Source organism: Bactrocera latifrons, unplaced genomic scaffold (genome assembly GCF_001853355.1).
Source record: "Bactrocera latifrons isolate USDA-ARS-PBARC rearing strain unplaced genomic scaffold, ASM185335v1 scaffold_131, whole genome shotgun sequence".
Lineage (NCBI taxonomy): Eukaryota > Metazoa > Arthropoda > Insecta > Diptera > Tephritidae > Bactrocera > Bactrocera latifrons.
Genome location: NW_017534753.1, coordinates 576,881 through 594,593, shown reverse-complemented (window position 1 = coordinate 594,593; position 17,713 = coordinate 576,881). Strand labels below are relative to the sequence as shown.

At 36.2% G+C, this 17,713-nt stretch overlaps 1 protein-coding gene across 1 annotated transcript in view; it reads left to right on the top strand.

Moving 5' to 3' along the window:
- The window catches only part of LOC108964986, an 11,159-nt gene extending 4,058 nt beyond the window's left edge, over positions 1-7,101 (top strand). The window contains exons 2-4 of the mRNA XM_018927084.1: positions 5,375-5,590; positions 5,664-5,778; positions 6,666-7,101. Of these exons, the coding sequence (XP_018782629.1) occupies positions 5,375-5,590; positions 5,664-5,778; positions 6,666-6,827 (493 nt within the window). The 3' untranslated portion in view covers positions 6,828-7,101. The remainder of the gene's footprint in view (positions 1-5,374; positions 5,591-5,663; positions 5,779-6,665) is intronic.
- The last annotated feature ends 10,612 nt before the right edge of the window (positions 7,102-17,713 follow it).

Below are 17,713 nucleotides of genomic sequence, written 5' to 3'. Positions count from 1 at the left end.
GCTCGGCCGGCAATCCATCGGCCTCAGCCGCTTTGTTGTTCTTTAGGCGGGTAATTGCTATTCGAACTTCTTCATGGTCGGGCACTGGAACGTCTGTTCCATCGTCCTCGATTGGGGAATCGGGTTCGCCTTCTGCTGGCGTTGTGCGTTAACTGCCATTCAGCAGGCTGGAGAAGTGTTCCCTCCGTAATTTCAGTATGCTCTGGGCTTCGGTTACTAGATCACCTCCGTGGGTTATACAAGAGTATTCTCCGGTCTTGAAACATTCTGTAAGTCGCCGCATTTTTTCGTAGAATTGTCGAGCATTACCCCTGTCGGCCAGCTTATCAAGCTCTTCGCACTCACGCATTTCGGCCTCTTTCTTTTTCTGTCTGAAAATGTGCCTCGCTTCCCTCTTCAACTCTCGGAATCTATCCCATCCGGACCAACACCACATGTTGTGGTCGACCGTAACGTTGCGAGGTAGGCAGCATGTTTTCTCTCCGCTGCGACACGGCACTCCTCGTCGTACCAGCTTCCGAAAACCAATGGTTCCGATTGCAGCTGTACGTACGGAGTTTGAAATGCCGTCCCACAGTTCCCTTATACCGAGTTGTTGACGAGTGCTCTCAGAAAGCAGGAGTGCAAGCCGAGTAGAAAATCGTTCGGCTGTCTGTTGTGATAGCAGCTTCTCGACTTCGATCCTTCCTTGCATTTGTTGGCGTGCTTTTTTTGCTGCACAAAGGCGGGTGCGAATCTTGGCTGCAACAAAATAGTGGTCCGAGTCGATCTTAGGACCTCGGAGCGCACGCACATCTAAAACACCGGAGACGTGTCCTCCGTCTATCACAACATGATCAACTGGTTGGTGGTTTTTCGATCCGGAGACAGTCAGGTAGCTTGATGTATCTTCTTATGCTGGAATCTAGTACTACAGATAACCATATTTCGGGCCCCGGAGAAGTCGATCAGCATCAACCCATTTGGGGATGTTTCCTCGTGGAGGCTGAATTTACCGACCGTAGTGCCAAAGATACATTCTTTGCCCACCCTGTCGTTAAAGTCGCCAAGCACGATTTTGACATCGTGACGGGGACAGCTCTCATAAGTGCGCTCCAAGCACTCATAAAAGGCATCTTTGGTCACATCGTCCTTATCTTCCGTCGGAGCATGGGAGCAAAACAGCGATATGTTGAAGAACCTCGCTTTGATGCGGATTGTGGCTAGACATTCATTCACCAGTCTCTCCCACCACAAATCCCACACCAAACTTCCGCTCCTTTATATGACGGCGGTGATATCAGCCTTTATTTTTACGAGGACATCAACCTGCTGGGCAGCGGCACCTTCCCAATTATGGGACCGGTTTTTATTAAATACTTACATTTTAATAAATATTTTTTAAGCAAACCATTGAGTTGGATTCAAAATCGCTATTGTTTATCTTGCCGAATATGGTCAGTGCTTGTCGGAAGTTAGTTAAGTCCGAAGTCTGTTCGGCGTACTGCGTCATTGTCATTACATTGAGTAATGATCTCTTGATGTTCCTAGAAGACGGTTCCGCAAGAATGAAGGGGTGGGTGGGAGTTGCGTTGGTAACTACTGCATGGCATACCCACGCCAATGCGTGGTTACAACCTTAAAGGTGTAATTATGTAATGAACATCCTAACGGACAAACTCAGGCTTCTTGTTGCCTTCTACACTAGCTTTTGCAATCTCAAGAAGCACTTACATAAAATGCGCCCAACTTTTTGTGCGAATACCCGGTTCTGCGACATGGATCCTGAAACTCCAAAACACCTGCTACTTGACTCCATAGCAGTCTGTAGGCTCCGGATAAAGGCCTTTGTATGCATGTTTCCAAATAGGGATCACATCGCCTCAATAGCACCTGGCAGTGTTGTCGAATTTATTAATATGCTGGGGCTAAGTAAGTCGTGTCTTAGGAGAGGGCTCAATAGACCTTAAGTCGCGGTGCAATAATTATTTATTCATCTAATCTTTCTACCAGGATTACACGAAAAAAAGCTTAATTCTTGCAAAAAAAATTAAAGATAATATTACAATTCGCGAAAAATCATGGAAATTGATTCGGCTTAGGTCGCGAAAAAATGTGCCACAATATCTTGTGAAGTGATACAACAAAAACACATTTGTTCGAGAATGATGCGTGCCGCAAACTTATCTCCAGCATGCCAAAACAAATTTCAAAAGTAATTGATACTGAAGAAAGAAATAAGCAAGAATCAAATAGGCCTCAGAAAACCGAAACTAATACATTTCTTCACATATACATGATGTACTTATTATTTTCTGCAACCATTTTTTCAGTCTTTCAACTATTTCCTAAAAATTTAAGTTCCTATATAAATTTGTATATACTTCATATTTTTGTTCATGTAACGGTTTTATGTATCACCTAAAACTAATCGAGATAGATAGGGTTATACAAGGTGTGTTCCATAACTTTTGAACCTAGCGCCATCTATAAGTCGACTGATGCGTTAGAATCTGCAATCTTTAACGATTGTCCAGTGAGAACTTCATGACATTTCATTGATTGGAAGTGAAGTTATTGCGTTTTAAGTGTCAGTATGTTTGTGTTATCGGTGCGAAAAGGAGCTTCGAACAAAGAGCCAACATTAAATTTTGTTTTAAAATTGGTAAAACTTTTATCGAAACGTTTCGATTGATGAAACAAGTTAACGGTGACGATGATTGCATATCCCGTAGCATAGTGCACGGGTGCGTTCAACGTTTTCAAAGCGGTCGAGAGCACATAAATGACGATCAACATGTGGGCCAATCAAAATCCGTGATCACCGGAAAATCCATCGAAACTGTGCGTGAATTCATCAAAAATCCGTCGAAATTGTCATTGAAATTCATGGAAATGGAATTGAACAAAGAAAGGTGTGTGCACGGTTTGTTCTGCACAAATTGACTGATGACTAAAAATTGCTCTGAATCCAACACGCTTGTGACCGATTATTTTACCAAAAATCACATTTTAACCATTAACCACTCTCCGTATTCACCTGATATGCCACGTGCGACTTTTTCCTTTTCAGAAAAATACATTTGCCCATGAAATGAAAGTGTTATGCAGACGTAAAGGCCATTCAAAAGGCTTGCACCGGCATACTGGCGGCCATAACGGCCAGCGAGCTAAAACACTCGTTCGACATGCTTTTGGACCGTGCAAAAAGATGTATTGAAGCAGAAGGATTCTATTTTAAATAAATTAAATTGATTTTGCCGAAAAAACTATTTGTTTGTATATATGTATATATCAGAATGACGAGACGAGTGGTAGTTGTCTTTTCCTTCGTGCTAGCTGTAACTTGAGTAAAATTTAAGAATATATGAAACTCGGTACACATATTTTTTTGCAAAAAAGTAAAAACGATTTGGTAGATGGGCGTAATCGGACCACTGCCACGCTCACAAAACGTCATTAATCGAAACCTATAAATTGCTATGAGGGGTACCTCTGGTTTAAGGGATCTTGTCTAAAATTTTCAAAAAATCGATTTTTTTTTATAGTTCGAAAGTATAGTCCTTTAAGAATATATTTACATTATATATATGTATATAATGGATGTAATATCCTTCATATTCACATTATTTTAGCTTCTACAGCCGTTTTAGCACATAGCGCAGGTATCTAAAATATAGACACTCTAAACTTTAAACTCATTTATTTCAAAACTACTTTTTTCGGCATGCCGTTGATGACTATCCATCCGAATCACTTGAAATTTTAATACGGTGTTTATGAGATTAATATCTATTGTTGGGACTACGATCAAATTTTAATTTTTAGAACTTCGATATTTTTTCGATCTAAAACTGATCCAAAAATAGCGGTTTTCAAAATCTGACCAAGACATTTTTTTAATTTTAAATTTTGTTTTTGGTTGTAGTCTTAGCGATAGCTGCACTCGTACTGATTAATACTTTATTTAGTTTTTATTCGAATAGTTGCTCTGGTCCGAGTAGTTCAATAAATGAAAATTGTTTGAAACATTTGATTTTTGATTGTTTTAAATGTGTGAAAACGCCAATTGTGCGGGTATATACTGCAAAGTTTTTATAAACTTATATACATACGCAAAGAATTAGTAAAAATTTAACGCTTATTATTCGAGTAGTCGACAACGAACACGTAACCGGATAGTCGAAAATGACAGATTCTGCAAACGGAATATTATTACTCGAATAATACCCTAACCGGTTAATTAAGTTAGTCGAATATCAAGAGCCTAGACTGAATGTCAAGAGCCCAGACTGACTGGATTGAATCGGGTCAATATTTCACTTAGCGCCCAAATACCTAATAGAATATTTGTCTATCTTCCGTCAACTTTATACTCCACATACCCACCAATATTAAATTGAGTAAGCGTGTTTTCTCTTAACAGTGCATCTTTGTGACTAAAATGAATCAAATAGGGTAAAAACTTGCATTATCTCCCATATAACTAATATTATAATTTTCAGACATCCGGTTGACTTTACTCCTTATCCGTTGTTGATGATATGTGAGATACCTTAAAGAAACTCACATGTCATCTTTTTTTGTTAATAATATACAGTGAAAAATTGATAAAATCGAGTCAACGACTAACTTTGAAAACGTCAATTGTAATACATACGAACAAAGTATAATGTTCTGCAATGCATCCGGGATATTTGTTACATTATATTATATGTTAAGGATGCACCTGGTAGTAGATGCGCAGTGACAGAGAAATCCCAATTAAAGTTGATACTTTTACATTTAGATATACATTTATACTAAATTTTAGATTAAATTCAAAGATTTTGGCTAAAAATATTATACTATATGTACATATATACAATATATCTTCATGAATATTTAAATGATGTTTGTGCTTCCATTTCCGATGAAAGTAAAGAAATAATTTTTAATGAAACTCTTGGATTTTGTGCATTGCAGTGAAAATATTCTGTAACGTCAAATTATACAACGCACGATGTATAAATATTGTAGTCATACCTTTTCGATGCTTTACAGTAGAACGTTTGTTATTAAATATAGAATATCGAATCTTGGTAAAAAAAAAAAACGAAATAAATAATGGTTAAACTTTTCGAAGAAAACAAAACATACCTTGAAATCGGTTGAATTGATTTTTATAACAGGAGTAAGTTCTTGTCGAGAATTTAATCACTTTTATTTTTCATAAAAATACATATTTAATATCCTTTAATGAATAAAAAAAAAACAAAAATGGGTGTTATAAATGCAACAAACTTTTTTTGAACTTCTTGTATATACTTTTTGTCACATTTGAAATACATATGTTAGAGATATGTATAATTAAACTCAAATACGATATTTTATTAATAACATAACTTTTATATAGACCTTCACAATTGGACGGGTTCGCTGAAGTGCTAATGGAGCATCAAAAGCATGTGGTTCAAAATCAAGATGAATTAATTTGTGAAATGAGAGCACAGTTGATGCAATCTCTGAAGGATTCCTTAGATCGATTTTGGGAGGAATATGATGTTACGGATCGAGTAGCTGAATTGGAAATGCTAAAAGAGCAATGTAACAAATTTAAAGGAAGCTCGTGGTACATACATTTGAATAACAATAAATTTGGTCAAGTATTTTTTTTATGATATTTGTACTATTGCCCATTTCAGGAACGTCCGTCTAATGAAACCTTTACAGAGGACTTTGCCTCTACGAATGCGTTTTAAGGAAACCAGATTGCGCTACCTTGAAAAACAACTGAATTATCAAAATGAACAACTAAAGGTATTGCTGATAATCATACCTTAATTAAAAAAATCTGGTAAAAAGAAAGGAAATCAATACCTGAAAAATGGCTTCAGAGTAAAAACATGGCGAAACAGAAATGTAGTAACAATATCATATATGGTACAAATACCATATGTGTGTCAACAAATCCTAACAAAATACCATAGGAGCAATGTAGTATTTTGCTGGTAAAAAACTTTGCCAAAAGCTTTTACACAAAAGCTCTTCGAAATATTCTGTCAAAATGACTTAAAAAATTAATTATTGAAATGGAAAACGAAATACTTTTCACAATTTTTCTTCCGGAAAAGCAGGAAATGCCTCATTTAATATGATAACTTTATAGAAACTTTAACCAAATCGCTTTTTTGCGATGAAAATAGATTAACTTTAGAGTATTTTAAATAATTGAACTTATTTTCTCCATAACACACAACATACTTATTGTTTACAATTTTTTTTTAAATATTTAATGCCTATGAAACAGCTAGTATTTGAGTTTACTACATTGCCATCATGTGTGTCACCAACGTAATAAACAGAATATCATGATACCTTTACTATGGTATTTTTACTACATGTCTGTCTCGGGTATTATTCAAGACTTTTGATTTAACCACAGCAAACTAGAAGTATATTTTTTTTGAACTATTTAATACCCCAAGGACAAGTTTAACTAAGCAGACACAAGAATTAGTTCATTTTTTTTTTATTCATTAAGGCTGTTTTATTTTTCAAACACTTCATCTCAATTCCTATCAAAATTAACGACGAGGATTAATAATTTTGCATTATAATAATAGTTGGTATTTAATGTCCCTGTACGTTTGAACTCGAGTATTCTAATTTTGTATACATATAAATATTTTTTTTCTGAATTTCAGAGTTTAATGGCGGTGAATTGTAGAGAACGGTCTCGGATTCGCAACATGGAACAACAAAGAAAATCGATGTTAATGACTTTAGTACGATACAGTCAAGATATCGAAAAGAGAAAGTCGCTTATGAAGCAAATAACAGCCGATTTGATTTTTAATACTGATTAAGATTTTGTTTTAAAATAAAAGTAAAATTGAGTTATTTATATAGTTCTAGTTATTTAGCAGCCATATTATCGTTGCCGTTATGCTTGCATTGAATACTAACCGTAATATCTTTATTTGCGAAAGTCGTCAGAGCAAAAAAAAATATTCTATTGTATATTTAACTTTTAGTCATATTAATGCATCAATAGACAATGTAAATTCTTATATAATACATGTTCCACAAAACCGATTAGTAAAAGTAAATATTACTTAAAAAATTCATAAACTGTTTAAAGAGCAACTATTTTTTTTGTTTGAAGATAAATAAAAAGAAAATTGTAAAATTTGGTTTGTCCGGAAAGTAATAGGACTGAGTCGTTTTAAAAAATTTATTGAACCAATCGTTACAATCCTTTAAAAACTTACAAAATAGGCTCCTTTACCTCGATGCAGCACTGCAAGCGCGATTTATAAGCATTGAAGGCGTCACGAAAGGCATTCTCCGCAATAGCTTTAAGTGCAGAGGTGCATGCTGCATGGATCCCTTCTCTCGTCTCAAAATGATTGGAAGATTGCCTCTTTGTCTCGGGATCATATTCAGTGTCGTCACCTGTGCTTCTTCTTCTTCTTTACTGGCGTAGACACCGGCATCGCGATTATAGCAACCAATTGGAATCAGATCACCTCCATGGGTTATACAAGAGTATTCTCTGGTCTTGAAACCTTCTGTCAGTTGCCGCATCATTTCGTAGAATTTTCGAGTAATACTTCGTCGGCCAGCTTGTCAAGCTCTTCATACTCACGCATTTCTTCCTCTCTTTTTCTGAATGCAACTACCTCTCGGTTCCCTTTTTAACTCTCTTTATCTATCCCATCCCGCACGTGTTGTGATTGATTGTAACGTTGCTAATTAGGCAATCTGTACCAGATGTTATTTTGCTTCTTCCGGCTGTCTATTGTGATTGCAGCTTCTCGACGTTGAACCTTTCTTGTGTTTGTTGACGTGTCGTTTTTTGCTGCACAGAGGCGGGCGTGAATTTGGGCTGCAACAAGATAGTGATCCGAGTCGATGTTAGGACCTAAACACTTTAGAGTTGCCTTCCGTCTATCACAACAAGATAGATCAGGTTGGTGGTTTTTCGATCCGAAGACAGCCAGGTAGCTTAATGAATTTACCTATGCTGGAATCTAGTACTACAGATAACCATAATTCGGGACATGGCGAAGTCGAACAGCTTCAACCCATTTGGGGATGTTTCATCATGGAGGCTGAATTTACCAACCGTATTGCCAAAGATACCTCTTTTGTCTACCCAGGCGTTTAAGGCTCTAAGCACGATTTTGACATCGTGATGAAGGCAGCTCTCATAGATGCGCTCCAAGCGTTCATAGAAGGCATGTTTGGTCACATCGTCCTTCTCTTACGTCGGGCGTGGACGCAAATCAGCGATATGTTGAAGAACTTCGTTTTGGTGTAGATTGTGGCTAGACGTTCACTCACCGGGGTGAATACCAGAACTTGCCGATGGAGTATATCTCCTACCACGAATCCCACACCGAATTCGCACCCTTTTATATGGGCAATGTAGTAAATACCACAAGGACGTTGTGTCGTCCATCGCACGTCTTGGAAGGCGGTGATGTCAGCCTTCCCAATTAAGACGCCGGACATTCCAGGGGCATGTATTTCAATGCGTTTGCCCTAGTCGTCATTAAAATGGGATTCTCTCGTTTGAGGCTGTTGTTTAGTATACATTTTTTTTTTAACGTGGAGAGGGATGGTTCGCCTTCTCACTTTAGCTCGCCTTCATACGGATGTTCTGTGGCTACCCAGGGGATACTTGGTCCAAGGCCGGTCGGGGGCTGCATGAGCCATATGTAAAGGAACCGTTGCTGGCACTCCCAAGCGAATGGCGATCAGAGAACTTACCTCACTTGCGTGAACTTCTACACATGACTCCATCCTCCATGGAATTAGTAATATTGTACTTAAGGGGTTATATGCAGTTAGGATTTCGATTTTTTTTTTTAAATATTAGTTTGTCAAAAAAGTCTTGCGGTATTTTCGCTAGTTGGTGCTGAGAGCGCGTAGTTCTAGTTTTATTCGTCGTATCGAGTCATGCTATACTTTTTTGGAAAGCTTATTTCACGCGCTAACACGTGTTTGATTGATTGTCGTTTCTTTTAAGTCGTTCGTGAGTTATAACGTCGCAAACATGGAGCAAAATAAAGGGAAAATACGGCATATTTTAAGGTACTATTACGATAAAGGCAAAAATGCATCTCAAGCCGCCAATAAAATTTGTGCAGTTTATGGACCCGATACAATTTCCATTTCCAACGCACAACGATGGTTTCAACGTTTTCGTTCTGGTGTAGAGGTGGTTGAWGATGCGCCACGCTCCGGAAGGCCTGTTGTCGGAAATTGCGATAAAATCGCTGAATTGGTCGAAAGAGACGGGCAAAAAAAATTTTATGAACAATTGAAAATTATATAAAAATACCGCAAGAAATACCGTAAGACTTTTTTGACAACCTATAATATATATAATTTCAAGTCGATCCGACGAATATTTTCGAAGTTATAGACACATTAGTGAAAAAAATTAACTATATGTAAAGTGTTTTCAAAACTTTAAACTCGTTTTTATCGACGCAGATTTTTGCAAGCCGCGTAAAAATATTTTTTGCATTCCTTGACAAATACAGTCAATCCCGGTTATGWGCCACAATCAAAGATACAGATTTTTGTGGTTTGTTAAAAATAAAAATATGATATGGCACATAGGCGAGTGCGGATACTTAAGCGAGTGGTACTTAAAACAATAATTTCTTTGAATTTCAAAAACAAACCCCGAGATGCAGCAATATATGGGCAGTTAAGAGGGATAATTTTCATTTAAACGGAACACCATTTAACCGGGATTCACTGTAGACATAAATCAGAGGAATATTGAATATTTTCTTAGGCACATTTCTTGACTTTGAAAATGGACAAATAAACTATGTTGTCAATTTTATTCTAATATATTTGAATACTTATATTTGCGGGGTTGTCACTTTTTCCTTCTCATACAAATATCAGAAATTTTTCAATTTATGATTTTTAGCTTTTGCCATCGTAGCGAAAAGACGCTTGTAGGCAAAGGCATGCTCGGGGAGATGTCATGGTGCTTGTTTTATGAATGAAGCAAGTTTGCCTGTTGAAAGTCGCATGCGTTCATGAATGAAATATTGTGTACTTTTCTACAAATTTGGGCATCGAATATTTATCTGCCATATTGACTTGTGAAGCTGCTGATGCTATTTGGGACGTTTGTTGTTTTTGTAGAACAATGTTTGTAACTTTTGCGGGTGACATATCTATATGTGAACGCATAGAAGTATGTAGGTTTGTGTATGCTATAGTTGTGTGCCTATGTCATACGTACATATTTATGTATGTACATACAGCTGTGTTCATTGAAATAGCAGTGTAAGAGAAGTGATAATATGTAACGGTTTTTTTTGCATATTCCTTTTTGTTAGTTGATCGCTTGCACATTGTTTTTGTAAAATGTAATACAGAGAATAGAAAAGAGTGAAAACCCCATTAGATTTGACGTGTTTAGTGCTGTTTTTTTTTGTTATTTTAGTGAAAATGCACCACTTTCTTGCTGTTCATTGAAATTTTTCTCAATGAAAAGACCCAAACAAATTTCCAATTTGTGAATGGTGAGTAAAATTTAGTTTATTATTGTAATTTAAATGACAATAGACTATAACAATGAAAAATTTTAAATTTGAGTGGGTACAGGACCTCATAGCGCCAAGGAAAATAGGCTTTAGATTGTTGAGCTTAGAGAGGAGAGGAAAACATACAAAGAAATACAAAGTCGTTTAAAATGTTCTGTCAGATGGTATACAATGCCAAAAATTATGAATTGAAGCCCGAAAAACGTGGCGCCTTACGCAGAACTATAAATTTAGAACAAAAACAATCCTTTTGCATCTTTGAAGTTGGAGATCAGTGTCGTAACCATTCGACCACGACTGATGAATGAAAATTTTAATGCGCGAAGATCACGAAAGGTGCCTTTACTTAGTCAAAGATATCAAAGTGCGATTGGAGTTTGCCAAAAGACACCAGAAAATTGGCTTAGCCAAGAAAAAATCGTGTTGATGCTATGGTAGGTTCAATCCCCAGATCTCAACCCCATAGAGAACTTATGGGGAGACGTCTAGCGTTTTGTTTCAAAGCAATCGCCGTCTTCTAAGCCTCTTAAGCGTTGTCAAGACTTGGTTGACTCCATGCTTCGTAGATACGAGGCTGTAATTGCCAATAAAGGATACACAACAAAGCATTAGGACAATACTAAAATATTATTTAGTATAATAAAGTTAATTAATGAGTTATGTTGATTTTTTTTTTATTATTTTTCGTTAACACTGCTATTTCACTGAACAGCACAAATTAGCGCTTTTATTTTATAATTCATTCATACTTAAAAATATAGAATAAATTAGCACAAACTAAGTTTTAGGTCATGTAAAAATTAATAATTTATCACTTCCAACACAGTTTTATATCATATTGATCTTTATAATAGAATTTGTCCATCTAGAACATACAGGTCATCTGCACTGCTATTTCAATGAACACAGCTGTACATATGAGCAGCGCGCCCTTGTTATTATTGATAAATGATAATATGATTTGAATTCGCGAAAGCGAACATAAACACATATGTATGTATGTATGGTCATGATACATGTGAATATGAGTTTTGAATGATAAAATGTGCGATTAATGTACATACGTTTATCACTATTGTAATATATTAAATTTTTTTAATCCATGCTCAGCTCTGTTCAAGTGAAAATGTTAAAATTTCTCCTGGCAAGCTGGCAGTGGTGAAACTCTCTCATCTCGACCGAGTTAGCCAAAACAATTTTTACGTTCTCCGTGCCGTGAACCTTCTCTATGATAAACGCTCTCTGAGATTTGTCAATAAATCCTTTACTTTGTAACTCACTCTTTATTTCGATCACTGAATTTTTAAATAATAGGGCCAATATAATAAATATACACTGATCTTTATTATCTGAATTAACAACTTCTTACTTATATCTCATTTGCACTTATTACGGTAGCATTGTGGCAACTACGAAAATCGCTGTCTTGTTAATTCTGGCAACGTATCCACGATTCCCGCAGTGAGGAGTGGACATATAACGGGTGACCCAAGTACAAGTAATTTTTTCAATAGCCATTCTTGAAAGATCGTGCTTGAGTCGAGTCAAGTTGTCATGGTTTTTTGTTCAGTATTGCTTGGCATTTCATCATGGAAGCCTTACGCCTGAACAACGTTTACAAATCGATCAACTTTATTGCGAAAAGTCACATTCTGTAAAAAATGTGTTTCGCGTGCCTCGGTCAACTTATGATCAACATAATAGTAAAATCATCACCCATCTTGAGACCCAGCGTTCACTAATGGAAAATATTCGAATAGATCTTGTCCAGAACACAGTGAAGAAAATATAACAGCCGTAGTTGAGAGTGTACTCGAAGACCTCGGAGAGTCGATTCGGCGCCGTTCGCAGTAATTCGGACTGACGTATGGAACGATTTGGCGCTTAGCATTTTACGTCGAGACCTTCAATTGAAGGCTGAAACTGAAGTCGCGCGAACTCCCCAAGTTCTAGGTTCTGAAGCCGTTCTTGAAAAGTTCCAAGAAGATTCGAAATTTTTTCCACCGATCATGCTTATTTCTGGCTGGTATGTAAACAATCTAAATTACCGCATTTTTAAGAGATTGAAGAGAAACAACGGTTTGGTGTGATTTGTGGGACGAAGTAGAAAATTTCACGTTTTGGGCCGGTCGTTTTGACACCAAAATCGTGTGATATCACACTGCTAGAATTTTTCCTGTGAGGATATGTAAAGTTTAAATTGTAAGTAGTCCCGCTTCGATTCCGACCTTGGAGCAAAACATTACGTGTGTCATTCCTCAGTTATCAGTTGAAATGCTAGAACGAGTTATCGAAAATTGGACTGAACGGATGAGACGTAGGCGCTCTAACATTTGAAAGAGAAATTCTTCAAAGAACGTTATTTCGAAGGATAAAAAACATTCATCATTAAATTTGAAGTTTCTGTGATTTTCTTTAAAAAAGTAGGGAACCTCGAAATGGATCATCCTTTATATAAAAATAAAATGCTATTTCGTTATGATGTGCTGAACACAATGAGGGCGACAAACTGGAGCAGCACGACAATGAACTGAAAATGGCGTTGTGAATCCATCTACATGAACATTTGTGAGAAGGCAGCAACATGGCAATGGCCGGCATGTAGGCAAGACAACACAGCTGTCCATTTTGTATGTACACAATTTCGTAGTGGCCATACACTCCAATGAAATATCTATTTTTATTTAGTTCAAAGTGAAACTTTTTATGCAAAAAATAAGTAAATTTAATTATTTTAAACTATCAATTGTTATTGGAAATTATATAAGTAATAGAGCTATTTTATGCTTTTATTTGTAAAATAATGTCAGGTTTGTTAGAGCTTTGAATAATTTTACATTTTACATATTAGTGGCATCACCGCTCTACTTCATCTCTCTACTGTCAACTGTACTGTCGTCCTACTGTCGTTGGCAAATATAAATATATATTGCACTTAGCGAGAGCGACAACTGTCGGCCTGCAGTCGTGCAGCTGTCAAAGTAACTGTGTCCATAAGAATGTGTCTATTTTAATATTTGACAGATGTCGTTTGCAGTCTGTCGCGCTCATTGTGTTCAGCACATGAGACCGCATGACGTCCGAAACACAGCGCAGAAAGAAGTGTAAATTATGTTTTGCGCAAACGCGGGGTTTTTTTTAAAAGGACCAATAATGAAGTGAATCTAGTGATTTTATAAGACAAAGTAAACTGAAATGTCTTTATTTTACATTATTTTATACAATTGACTTCTTAAGCCTAGATATAAAGTTTCATCTTACATTGTAAGAAGAGCTAAGGTATTAGATGATATGTTGTCTAATTCTACTCAAAGGGTGCCATAAGTTATAGTTGATGGCCGCTTCCGAATTGGCAATGTTTCAATAACATATTTGACACATTCTTTTAATAATGAATTTATATGATACTTGTAACTTGTACAGGTATTCCTTTAGTCCTGTAAAAGGTCCTAACGCAGGCCTTTTTGTAAAATCACCGCCGATTTTATCTTGTTAGTCAAAACAATTCATACTATTATATATATAAAAAAAATATGTACTTCAAATCATAACCATGTGTTAAATATTCATGTAAGAATCATTTGAATCTCTTTTTACTTCAAAAAACAAAATAACTTCATACAGCTGCTGCGAGGTTACAGTAGTTTTGTTTACATACTTACATGTATATGGAACATACTGATTGAAGTTAATGAACAAGGGGTTTCTTTTCGACATAAATTGTGGAACCTGCAAGGTATGTATTTATAATATAATATCACAACAGAAAATCACCTCAGCAGATGCACCTCCAGGTTTTGCGGCTAGTTTGTTAGATGATGGCCGAACGACTCACATACCGCCATAACAGACCAAACAAAACATGTTACATGCGGAGGTTAGACCCAGTTTTAAATATAATTTCAAAACTTTTCATAACTTGCTTCAACGAATTGTAAAAATAGGTATTCGCTACTGGTTGGCTAGTACTAAAACGTTCAAATTCCTTAAAAACTGTCCAAATCTGATATAGTGTGTTATGTTTCAAATATTTTCTAATTATTAGGAATTAAATTTATGAACTATTTTTCTCGAAACTGTGTTATTGAAGTCGGTTGCCAAGATTTCTCGAGAACTACTAAACCGATCCTCATGAAATTTTACACTGGTCTTTGAGATACAATTCCTAAAGACGTCGATGTCTGTCAAAAGTCCAATTTTCAGTTTTTTTGTATTAATTACCTTTTTTTAAGGTTTTAACTATAACATTCTTTCCCTTGAGATGATCCTGTAAGGAGTTATCCTGCAACGTGGTCGCATATTTTTTCTGAGGTATCACCGGAAATGGCATCGCATTAGCAGAGTTTAAAATATATATATATTTTTAATTTCAGGATTTCTTAGTTAAAAGTGTATGTTTGTAACAATGGAAAAATTCTAATAAAATATTTAATTTTTTATACGAGAAAATAATTGTTGAAAAAGGCTGTTTTTTACCCAAGGAAACCCATGTAAGCCTTCAAATCATAATTTATAATATACATATTTTAATGATTATTTATTACTTAGTACAGGGTGGCTGATGAATTTTGCTACAGTAAGAAACTCAATTAATTTTTTTTCAGTGTATGGAATTCATTTTTCTTTTATTCATGTTAAAGCTCATTCAATTTTATTAAATATAGCTTAATTAGTTTTAAAAATAATGGAATTTAAATGCCCCCCCTGCTCGTTGATGCATGTGCGGCATCTTACTAAAAAGTTGTTCACTACTGCTTGGAGAGTTGAGACAGGAATAGCCGCAATTGTTTCTCGAATGGATTGCCTTAGTTCATTCAAATTTGTTGGTTTTGCTTTGTAGACTTCCTGTTTGCAATAACAAGAAGAAGTCAGGTGCAGTAGGGTCAGGCGACCTGGGTGGCCAACGGAATGTGGAGTTTCTGGATATCAGCTTATTGGGAAATTTTCATCGCAATTCTGTCATAACGGGTTGGGCTATGTGAGGAGCTGCACCATCTTGCTGAAACCACACAGAGTTGRAAGAAATTCTCATTCGGCGTAATTCTGGATAGAAAAACTCTCTCAACATGCTTAAGTAACGGTCTCCAGTAACCGTAACGGTGTGACCGTTTTCTTCGAAGAAGTAGGGCCCGACAATGCATCGTGATGAAACTGCACACCACACTGTGACACGAAGTGGATGCTATTCCGTCTCATGGAGTATCTGTGGGTTGGAAGCACTCCATATTCGACACTTTTGTTCGTTTATGTTCAACATGTTTCCATCCTCTTCCACCATTTGAAGCATCTTCTGGCAAAATTCCAAGCGAATCSKCAAGTCTGCATCGTTCAGTTTGTTGGCCATTTGAATTTTATATGGGAATAAGTCCAAATCTTTTTACATAACTGAGTGTAATGACTATCTGCTTACATCCATTTGAGCAGATAAGTTTCTTGTCTAAACATGTGGATTGTTTTGTATGGCAGCAGCTACAGCAGCGATTGTTTCCCCCGTTCGAATTGAAGACTTTCGATGGTAAGGTCTTCTGTTGACTGTCCCATGCTCGGCAAAATTGTTTACAAGTCTCATTATGGTCCATCTGCTCGGAGGATTGCCGCCAAACGTGCGCCTATGAACTACGGTCTCCAGTGCGTGATAGCCGCGGACAATCCAAATTCTTGTTTCAGTGTCCCAGTTMTCCATTTTTGTTAAATGTAAAAGTCAATCTGCAAAATAAAAAAAATTAACCAGATTCATTAAATAGAAAAAAAATTAATACATTTTTTTTTTGGTAGCGGCTTTCATCAGCCACCCTGTAGATTGGTTTCATTATTTTTATTGTTGAGCCTGATTGTACTTGATTTGATATATATATTTATTTGTATATTATTCTTGAAAATTTTGTTAATATTTTTCATAATACCTTTTATTTACACCTCTGTGCCAAAAAAACGATGATTTCGATCAGGCACATCTATTGTTTTCATAACAAGTGTTGCATTCGTGCAAAGCAAATTTACTTAAACCTTTCCTGAAAATTCAAAATTCCCAAGAATCTGTGACGGGAACAGACACAGAGTTAATACAAAATTTATGCTTTACCATATCATTTCTTTCTGGCTGTTACGTCCGTAAGTATGTACATATATACATAAATACATATGTAGGCACAGAAGACTTCTGTATAAAATTTGGAAAAGATTTTTATAATTGATTAATGAACGTTTCTTTTAACTATACATACATATGTTTTGTGACGATCACGAATGACAGAGTAAAATAGAATCGACGATAAATTGCCAGAATGTTCGAGTGTCGATGTAATAATCCACTATTTAAGGACAGCCGGATTCTGCAGCAGTCTTTAAATTGGGACTTTTATTTACTACTAGCTGACCCCGCAGCCGTTGTCCTGCGTGAAATTATGTGTTTTGAAATGAAAAGATAAAAATTTGTATTGTGTTGAAAATCATTTATTTTCGATTTTTCTAAATTTTTTTTTCAATGTAACGCAGCTTGATAAACAACATTTTGGTTTCTGTTCCGATGCGTAAATGTACAGAGAAGATGGTTTTCCAACTCGTAAGTACGTGTCCATAATTCCGCACGTATGTCATCGCATCTTCCCTTTCCTTGCCTAGGCCTGCCATACGTTGATGGCAAAAAGAACGCTGACCGATGTTACGGCGACCTCTTAGTGGCTTCTTAACAAATTTCAATCTGCAATTGATCACTTTGTGTGAAACACGCATAAAGTTTTCACATAATATATTAATTTTAAAAAATTTTTCTTTTGAATAGCCGGAATAAAAAAGCAAACGACCGAAACGATTCAAATATGTAATTTAAAAATCGAAATATTGTTTATTTCCAAACCTTCCCTAATTCACAGAGAACACAGAGAACCTCTGAAAAAAGAATGGAACAAATTGGTGCAGGCGTTGTTGAGATATGCCCTTAGCAACACATTTTGCGATTCATTTTTATACTCTCGCAACAAAGTTTCTAAGGAGAGTAATATAGTTTTGTTCACATAACCGTTGTTTGTAAGTCCTAAAACTAAAAGAGTCAGATATAGGGTATATATACCAATGTGATCAGGGTGACGAGTAGAGTTGAAATCCGGATGTCTGTCTATCTGTCCGTGCAAGCTGTAACTTGAGTAAAAATTGAGATATCTTGATGAAACTTG